The sequence below is a fragment of the Myotis myotis genome, unplaced genomic scaffold (assembly GCF_014108235.1).
Source record: "Myotis myotis isolate mMyoMyo1 unplaced genomic scaffold, mMyoMyo1.p scaffold_m19_p_5, whole genome shotgun sequence".
In the NCBI taxonomy this organism is placed as follows: domain Eukaryota; kingdom Metazoa; phylum Chordata; class Mammalia; order Chiroptera; family Vespertilionidae; genus Myotis; species Myotis myotis.
The window spans coordinates 781,123-790,285 of NW_023416357.1; the positions used below are offsets into that span (position 1 = coordinate 781,123).

General features: G+C 60.9%; 1 protein-coding gene across 1 annotated transcript in view; it reads left to right on the forward strand.

Moving 5' to 3' along the window:
- ANKRD55 (ankyrin repeat domain 55) overlaps window positions 1-8,726 on the forward strand; it is a 33,828-nt gene extending 25,102 nt beyond the window's left edge. Inside the window, exons 9-11 of the mRNA XM_036310873.1 lie at window positions 1,115-1,743; window positions 5,616-5,708; window positions 7,763-8,726. Of these exons, the coding sequence (XP_036166766.1) occupies window positions 1,115-1,743; window positions 5,616-5,708; window positions 7,763-7,869 (829 nt within the window). The 3' untranslated portion in view covers window positions 7,870-8,726. The remainder of the gene's footprint in view (window positions 1-1,114; window positions 1,744-5,615; window positions 5,709-7,762) is intronic.
- Window positions 8,727-9,163: the final 437 nt, after the last annotated feature.

Sequence of the window (9,163 nt, forward strand, 5' to 3'; positions counted from 1 at the left end):
CCACTTTCCCCTGAACCCACATGGCCCTCACGCTTCCTCTTCTGCACCCCGCCCGGCCGCACGCCTTCCCCGGGCGCCGTCCGTGCACTCGGTTAAAAGCGTTTCCAACGGGAAGTTCAGGAAAAACTGGAGGGGAAGCAGAGACACGCACGCAGCGCCCGCCGGCAGCTGCCGGGAGCGGACGGTGTCAGGCTCTGCCCAGGCCCCGGGGTCCCTGGCAGCCTCGGGGACCACAGCCCCCCGGGCCCCCGCCCGCCCACCGGGCAGCAGGAGCGTCCCTGGCCTTCAGCTCTGACAGAGCTAGCGCCCCGCCGATGCCCACCGCCCCGAGAGGAGAGAGCAGGACGCTGGGCTGTTTCAGCTCAGGGCCCTGGTGGGCGGACGGTGGAGGGGAGACTGGAAGGACGGCTCCCGGGAGCGAGAGGCTGTAGCTAAGACGTGTCTGCCGAGATCGGATGCCTCCAGGAGGCACTTCTGCAGAAGAGTGAGTTCCCCTTTCTCACGCACGCAGACTAACGCCACGCACCCCAAAATGTGCTTCCCGTCAACCTGGCAGGAACAGAGGCGTCATGTGGATTCATTCACGCCAGGCGGGTGTGGCCGTGCTGGCTGCGGCCATGTTTTATCTGACAGCCTAGGACAGTGACGGCGAACCTTCTGAGCTCCGCGTGTCAGCGTTTTGAAAAACCCTAACTGAACTCTGGTGCCGTGTCACATAGAGAAATTTTTTTATATTTGCAACCATAGTAAAACAAAGACTTGAATTTTTGATATTTATTTTATGTATTTAAATGCCATTTAACAAAGAAAAATCAACCAAAAAAATGAGTTCGCGTGTCACCTCTGACACGCGTGTCACAGGTTCACCGTCACTGGTCTAGGGAGACGAGGTTGGTGCGCCGGACACGGTCAGGCCTTGCGTGCTGCGGAACTCTCCCGGCGCCCCGACTGGAACCGCGGCCCTGGAGGTGGGTCCGGGGTTCTGGCGGGTCCCCTTGACCCGAGAGGGCTCCGGTGGATGAGGACGAGATGGCCCCCAGGCAGGCAGGCTGGACGGGCCGGTGAGAGGCACGGCGGCACCTCCTGACCTCCGTCTTTCCCTGTCATTGCCCAGAGCAGAGCCGGCCAGGGCCCTGCCCGCCCCCAGCGGCCGGCCCCCGTGGAAGGAGGGCCGAGGCCGCGTGCTCCGTCAGATCTGGGGCCGAGGCCGGAAGGAGGAGCAGCGGGCCGCCCCAGAGGACCCCGGGGAGCTCACCTCGGGCGTCGACGACATCATCGCCACCTTCGACAGCAGCGCGGAGACCGGCTGCCAGGAGCAGTTGCCCAGGGCGGACTCGAACGAGAGGCGCTCGGGGGGCTCCAAGCACCTCCCGCCCGAGCACAGGCCGCCGGCCCGGCAGGGGCTCCCGCCGCTCAGAGCGCAGAGCCTCCCGCCCCTGGTGCCGGGCAGCCACCTGCGGACGGCCTCCCAGGGCGCTGCTGCCCACGCCGACCCGGGCCCTGGCGCCCCGCACGCGGCCCCCAGGTCTCAGCAAAGCTGCAGCGAGCAGGACTCACTGGGCCACAGGCCCGGCGGCCAGGCACTGCCCGACCCCTGGAGAGGTGACTCCGGCCAGGGGCTCCCCAGGGCGTGGCTGGGGCCCCCCACCAAGAAGCTGCTGGGCAGGTTGCTCCCCGGCAGGTCCCGGCACCAGGAAGTCCCGGGGCCTCCACACCTGCCGCAGCTGCAAACGCCGCCAGCAGGTAGGTGGGCTCCCCCTTCCTGGTCCTGGAAGCTCGAGGGGACCCGTCTCGGGTTCTGGGGAGGAAACAGGTGGGCAGCCTGCAGGGCGGGGCCAGGGCACCTAGGGCCCCCAGTCGCCTTCCTTCCCGAGGCCCCGAATTCGAGGTTTCCAGGCCGTGGGACATTCTGCTTCCCCCCCGCCCCCCGCCCTAGAGCAAATCTAAGTAAAAGTACGTGTCTCCTCTGCCCAGCAGCCGTGTGGGGACCGGGCCTTAGAGCAGGAAAGAGACTCTTCTCCACTCGTGAGGATTCTTAGCCGAGGGGCGGGGACATGCCCTGAGGGGTTCATTTGTTTGTGTGACTGTTTTTTGTTTTGTTTTGTTTTTATTTCAGAGAGGAAGGGAGAGGGAGAGAGAGAGATAGAAACATCAAAGATGAGAGAGAATCATGGATCGGCTGCCTCCTGCACGTCCCCTACTGGGGATTTAGCCCACAACCCAGGCATGTGCCCTGACCAGGAATCAAACCGTGACCTCCTGGTTCATAGGTCGACGCTCAACCACTGAGCCACGCGGACCGGGCTGTGCGACTGTTTTCAAATCAGATGGTCCGTCCCATTGCAGACCTAACTGAGCGCGGCCATGCCTGTGTGTTCACTATAGAAGGGAATGCGGTCACACTCCTACGGTTCAAGGCCCCACAAGTCAGTTACAGGCCGCCACTCCCCTCCCCCCCCCGCCCCTTCCCGTGACTCAGCGCCCTCATCCTCAATGTCGTTCATTTTTATTCTGTCCCTCAGAGCATTTCCCGGGAGGAAGGAAGTGGGGGGAGGGACGAGGAGGATGTCCCCAGCTGACTCAGCTCCCACACAGACGTCATCTTCCATTAAGTCCCACACATCTGCTTAGGTCTCAGTAATCAGACCTTGAGTCGCATGGTCACACCTAGCTGCAAGGGAGGCAGGGAATTGTAGTCGCATGGTCACACCTAGCTGCAAGGGAGGCAGGGAATTGTAGTCGCATGGTCACACCTAGCTGCAAGGGAGGCAGGGAATTGTAGTTGCATGGTCACACCTGGCTGCAAGGGAGGCGGGGAATTGTAGTCACATGGTCACACCTAGCTGCAAGGGAGGCAGGGAATTGTCGTCTTTAGCTGGTCATGTGACTCTCCGTCCAAAATTGGATTTTTGTTTCTAAAAGAGAAGAGGGGGTGGGCATTGACTAGAGAACTAGGATTCTGTTCCATGTGCCTTCTAAAGCTTCTGATATTATTTGAGGGAAAAGGAAATTCAATAAACTTGGTTTGAGGATTTGCTTCATTTTCCCATTGAAGTAACTAGCAAGGTCCTGGGTTGAATGGCAGAGTAGCAGAGAAGAAGCCAAAGTCTCCAAGGGAATCTTGAGTCAGTGAGCCTGTGTCGACATTTACGTTTCCACCCGGGTTTTGATGCTGCTAACTAGCAGCCATTCCGGGCAACTGAGTCACGACGAAGAGAAGGCTCTCAGGACCCTGCAGCTGCGCCTGAGCTCTAAGGGACGCGGATTTGCTAAAAGGATTGCGCGTCTGACAGCACAGTGATGTCAGCCTCCCGTCCAGGCCCGAGGTCACAGGTTACTAAGTGTCTCACCCTAATGGATCGAGAGGCAGCACCTCCAGCGGCTAAGGGCTCTGAAGCCGCCGTGGGGGTCTGACCTGCGCCCCTCATGTAAGCCCCCGGGCTCTGTCTCCTGGACGGAGCGGCCTCCCAGCACTGGCCGCCCCCGCTTCTCGGCCATTGCGCCTGCCGAGCCCCCACCCCCCCTCTCCCCCGTTTCTTCAAGGTCTCCCGGGCCCCCCACAGCCCGCCTTCCCACTCTGACGTCTGCGTGCGTGTTCCTTTTCCCCTCTGCAGCCGTGTGCTTGACAGATTCCTATGATCCTTGAAAAACCAGCTCGAAACTCAGGTGGAGTAAAAGTCCCCCTGACCTCTGACCTCTAACCTCCCTAGGAGTTGCGACTCGTGCTTACTATTCATCATAAAAGGCTAGCTCCACTTTGCTCAGCCTCCCCCCTGTTCAGCCTCCCCCCTGCTCAGCCTCCCCCCTGCTCAGCCTCCCCTCTGCTCAGCCTCCCCCCTGCTCAGCCTCCCCCTGCTCAGCCTCCTCCCTGCTCAGCCTCCCCTCTGCTCAGCCTCCCCCCGCTCAGCCTCCCCCCTGCATAGCCTCCCCCCTGCTCAGCCTCCCTCCTGCTCAGCCTCCCTCCTGCTCAGCCTCCTCCCTGCTCAGCCTCCCCCCTGCTCAGCCTCCCCCCTGCTCAGCCTCCCCCCTGCTCAGCCTCCTCTGGGCAGGAGCTAGCCCTTCTCCCTCAGCAACCAGCAGTAGCCTCCCCGCGCCCCCCCCCACCCCCTCCATCTGAGATAAACAGAGGGAGGCAGAGAGAGGTTGGCCTTCCTGCCCAGGTCACAGAGCTGGCGAGGAAGGGAGGTCTATGGGACTCGAGGCGCATGGAGCTCTCAGACACTTTTTAAAAAACATAGTTTTACTGATTTCAGAGAAGAAGGGGAGGGGACATCCATGATGAGAGAGAGTCATGGGTATGCTGCCTCCTGCAGGCCCCCCACTGGGGATCAAGCCCACAACCTGGGCCTGTGCCCTGACCCGAGTGGAACCTGGGACCCTTCAGTCTGCAGGCCGGCGCTCTGCCCACCGAGCCACACCAGCCAGGGTGCTCCAGCCTGTGTGATGCCCGCAGCCTCCTGGGCCCGATGCCCGTCTCTCCGACCTGCACTGCGAGCCCTGCCGGCACCTGCCCTCTGAGCTCCAGACCCAGGCGCTCCCCCCACGAGCAGCCGTGCGAATTCCTCTCCGTGTTTTCACGGTCGTGCTCCTCCCGCACTCGGCCCCTCCACGTGAGCGGGAAACCTCTCCTGCTCCTCGTTCTAGGACCCTGTCCCTCCCCACAGCTGAGCCCTCCCGGAGGCCTGCCTTCCCAGCGGAGCCGACCCCGCCCGCCCGCCCGCCAGGTCACACACACACACCCCAGCCCCCCAGCCCTCCCGCTCTCCCCAGCCCCGATACTGCCCTGGCTCCCGGGGAGGAGGAGAGTTGAGTCTTAGGGTCAGACAGACCTGAGTAGAAGCCGGCTCTGTCCCTTCCAGGTGTGGCCTCGGGCACTGTGAGGGCTCCCCAAGGCAGTGTCTGTGGTGATGGTGATGGTGACAGCGCTGCCTCCCGAGGGGGTGGGGGGTAGGGGGGTGGCTGTCGGGGTCACAGGAGATCACGCCCACGCACTGAGCCCACTTTCCGACAACAGTCAGCGCTTCACACACAGGGTCCGTCATCACCGTTATCTCAGGTCTTGTTTCTGCAAACTTCTGCTCGAACGTCCATGACAGATGAGCTGACACGGGTCTCCCTGTGATTCTCCGCGGGAAGGTTTTCCTCGTTGGTTGGTTGGTTTGTCGTTTTAGTCGTGGCTTTGAAGCTGTTCGCCCCGCGGGGTCCTCAGGGATAAACACAGGGTGGTGGGCGCCCACCAGGGAGCTGGAGGCTCGTGCCACCTTCACCGGGTGTGCTGCTCAGCGGCTGCCGGCCGCCGGCCCCTGGTCGCGCGGGACACGTTCCCCTGGTGAATTCTCCGACCTTTACGTCGTACGGGTGGTGGCCCGCGCGCCTGGTCACCACATTCATTTAGACTAGTTCACCCCAGAAATGACTTTTGATGCCTTTTCCTTTCATTTAAACAGTGACTGGCATATGACAGACATTCAGCCCCGCGTGGCTGTTGTCATGTTGCTGTTGTTAGCGTCTTACATGGATGCCCTCTAGCAGCTGCCGTGCTCTCTTATCCACTGGTGTCCTCACTGGCAGTTGGTTGAGTCTTAAGTGACTGATGCAAATATGTTTGTCCCCAGGACCAAGTCTCCCGCATCTATCCCCAAACAGACCCGCGATCAGGGACTTGCCCTTCGCCCGGAGCAGCCTGGCCCCCCTGGCCGACCAGAAATGTGAGTGTCCCGGCCCCCGCCCCCCGCCTCCGCCTCCACCGCCGGTGCCCACAGGGCCGGGCACAGCTGGCTGTTACTTCACTCACTTTCCCTTTAAAGTGGGCGGGGAGGGCGGGCGGGGATGGAGCCGGTCCTCACGGCCTGTTAACAGGCTGCTCCTTCCCTCCGGCGCCTGCTGTGTGGACCGCAGAAGCCAGGACAGGTTTTGCTCTGTTTGTGTTGCTGTAACTGTCCCGCGTGGTGAGAAGGGGCTTCACATCCTGCCCCTGGGACGGCCCTCGGCACGTGCCCCCTGTGATGAGTGCCTGCCCTGTGCCCAGGCCCCCCCGCCCGGCAGGGAGGACACTCTCATCAGGGTCGCGTTGCCGTTACCGATTCCGGTTCTGTTTTACACAAAACGTCTCCCAGTATGAACACCCACCGACTCCCTCCAGCAGGGACCTCGTGCTTGTGTTGGAAAGTGCCGCCCGGGTGCTTGTGATAAAGTCGATTCCAGACCGCACACCCAGGGCCGGTGGTCTGCGGGTGAACGGTGACGCTGAGATGAGCTCGGCGTGCAGGACTGAGCTAGAGGAGCAGAGGGCTACCGCTCGCTCAGGCGTCTAGCAAAACCTCCAAGGCCCTCATGGCTTTAATTTGGGGAGCACAGCAAGTGACAATGGTAAACAGGCATGCCTATGAGATCATCTGAGCTAAGTTATACATTAAACTATTAATTTCCTATGTTATACAAAGTCCCTCTCAACCAGCAGCTGTGTACCCTCCCTGGCTTTCCATATCCTCGTGGGCCCAAGGGAACTCTGCCTCGGAAGAATGAATCCTGCGTGCAAGGCTTTGTTCTGACGTGGCCCGCTTGCAGGCCCCGCCTTTTCTTGGCAGAACGTCCTCTTCTACTTAACTTCATTCCACTTGACTGGCTACACCCAGCAACTCCGTGTCGGAGGCCGGTCTCCCCTTGTTCCCATTGTGCAGACGGGGAGACTGAGGTCTCGCTCAGCGGCCTTACGCGGTGAAGAGCCGCACCAGGAGCACAGCTCAGGCTACAGGCAGCTGCTCCCAACACAAGCATGCTTCCTGGGCCCTTGTGTCCTCCTTCCTCCCCAGCCCAGCCCAGCCACCCTGTTATAACACACGCCCAGGCGCACACACACACGTGCACATGCACACACGTGCACACGCGTGCCCTCCACTCCTCTGGGCTGCAGAGGGTGAGTAAAGTCAGAGCTGCCCTCCCTCTTTCTGGACGTCCGTCTCCCCTGAGCCTGGGACAGGCCAGCCTGCTGCGCTGCTGGGAGAAGTAAATGAGATGAGAAGGTCAAACCTTGGCAACCGTTTTCCTGAGGAAATGTCCTCTGTTCCCCGGCCCAGTGGGGAGGGAACCCATCGAAGCTTCTGGAACCCTCGGGGCGACAGTGACCAGGGTTTTGGTGCCACCCCGTCATTTAGCAGGAGAGGGAGAGGTGGCGGGCTCCGCCCAAGTCCCCCGTGAGCCGCCGAGAGCGAGGTCTCTGCCTTAGCTCCGGCTCCTCTGCCCTTGCACACAGACAGGCACACACATGCACACGCGCACACATACGTGCACATGCTCTGTGCCCGTGAGCGTTTTCTGCTCTGGGAACTCAGTCACCGAAGGAAAGTCAGGCCGCCCTTGTGACCTTGTCGCTAAGCAGAAACCAGCCTCTGTCCGAACAGACATCGGGTGTGTGCAGTCTGGCTCCCCCAAGACATGCCCTCCTTCACAAATGACACCTCAGCCCTGGCCGGTGTGGCTCAGTGGATAGGGCGCCGGCCTGTGGACTCGGGGGTCCTGGGTTTGATTCTGGTCCAGGGCACATGCCCGGGTTGTGGGCTCAGTTCCCAGTAGGGGCCGTGCAGGAGGCAGCCGATCAGTGATTCTCTCTCGTCATCGATGTTTCGCTCTCTCCTTCTCCCTTCCTCCCTGAGATCAATAAATCTATTTAAAAAGACAAGAAACAACACGTGTGTCTCCTGCCACCACTCCCACAGACTCTGAGAGAAGCGGCTTTGACGTGTCTCCGTCTCTCTCCCCCCAGTTCTGTCTGGAGAGCTGCTGCGGACGCCCCGCGTGCTCCCCGCCATCCCCAGCCAGCGGGGCCAGGGGCCCACAGAGGAGGGCGAGCCCCCCGGCCAGGAGCGCTGACCCGGACCACGCCTGTCGGCCACCCGGAGGGCGAGGCCGCCCGGTTTGTGGGAAGAGACTGATTCCGTGACTCTCACTCGAAGCCGTTCTCCGCTTTATCACCAGCGGCCTCGCTCCAAAGACAGCGCTTCCCAGAAGCAGAGTGCCTGGCGTGCCTGCGGGCGAGGCCGTGAGCGTGTGTGAGTGTGAGTGACGCCCACGCGTGCTCTCGGCAGGAGGCGCGGCTGCCGGGCGGCTTCGTGCCACGCGGGCTGATGTGCTGCTTGCGAACGGCTACTGGCATGTTTGGTGACGTGAGCTTTGCTGAATAAACAACGAGGCTGCTTCCGCCATCGTCCTTCGTGTTTGGTGTCATCTTCCTTGTGCCGACGACAGTTAATGAGGAGCGAAGCGGTCAGGCCTCCCGTCGGCTCATGGCTCACACGCAGTGTTCTGCACATGCGTGTCCAGCCGCATCTGTTCCCGGCTGCAGCCCGAACCTCTGGACGGTGATTCCGGGCCTTCTTTGTCCTGTGATCACTTCCACGTATTGATGACGTCAGAACGGATCGATGGTTTCCGCAGCGTCGGCCGGCCCACATCTGGGCCCAGCAGGACGGGGCGGGCATTGCTCACACGTTCCTCAGACTCTGCGCGTGGAATCGTTTGTTTTTCTGTTTCAGCAGAATGACCTCCGCCTCCTCAAGACAGTCCCACAGCCATGACCTAGCAGAGCTCGGGGCTCGCTGCCTGTCTCCCTCCAGGGTGTCTGTGTGGTCTGGACTGATTTGAAGGTCAAGACTTAGCCACATAAGGTCACAGTCATCCATGTTGTTATAGTTTTGAATATATTCTTATTGATTTCAGAGAGGAAGGAGAGAGAGAGATGGAAACATCAATGATGAGAGAATCATGGATCGGCTGCCCCCTGCACGCCCCACACTGGGGGTCAAGTCTGCAACCTGGGCCTGTGCCCTGATGGGGAATCGAACCGTGACCTCCTGGTTCATAGGCCTATGCTCAATCACTGAGCCACACAGGCCGGGCCCTCCATGCTATTTGTGAGCCTGGGTGTTATTCTGTAAGTACCTCAAGTACAACATGTACCTTTTATGTTAGCATTACTTGTTTAGAGAGGTCAGACCGTACCAACAACGTGACAGACGCTCCCTGAGGCCAGCGCAGCCCTCCTTGCACCTCTAGGATTGGTGCAGCGTCTGCGGGCAGCAGGCACTTGCACGTGTAGGATGTATGTAGCGTCCACAGGCAGCAGGCACTTGCACGTGTAGGATGTATGTAGCGTCCACAGGCAGCA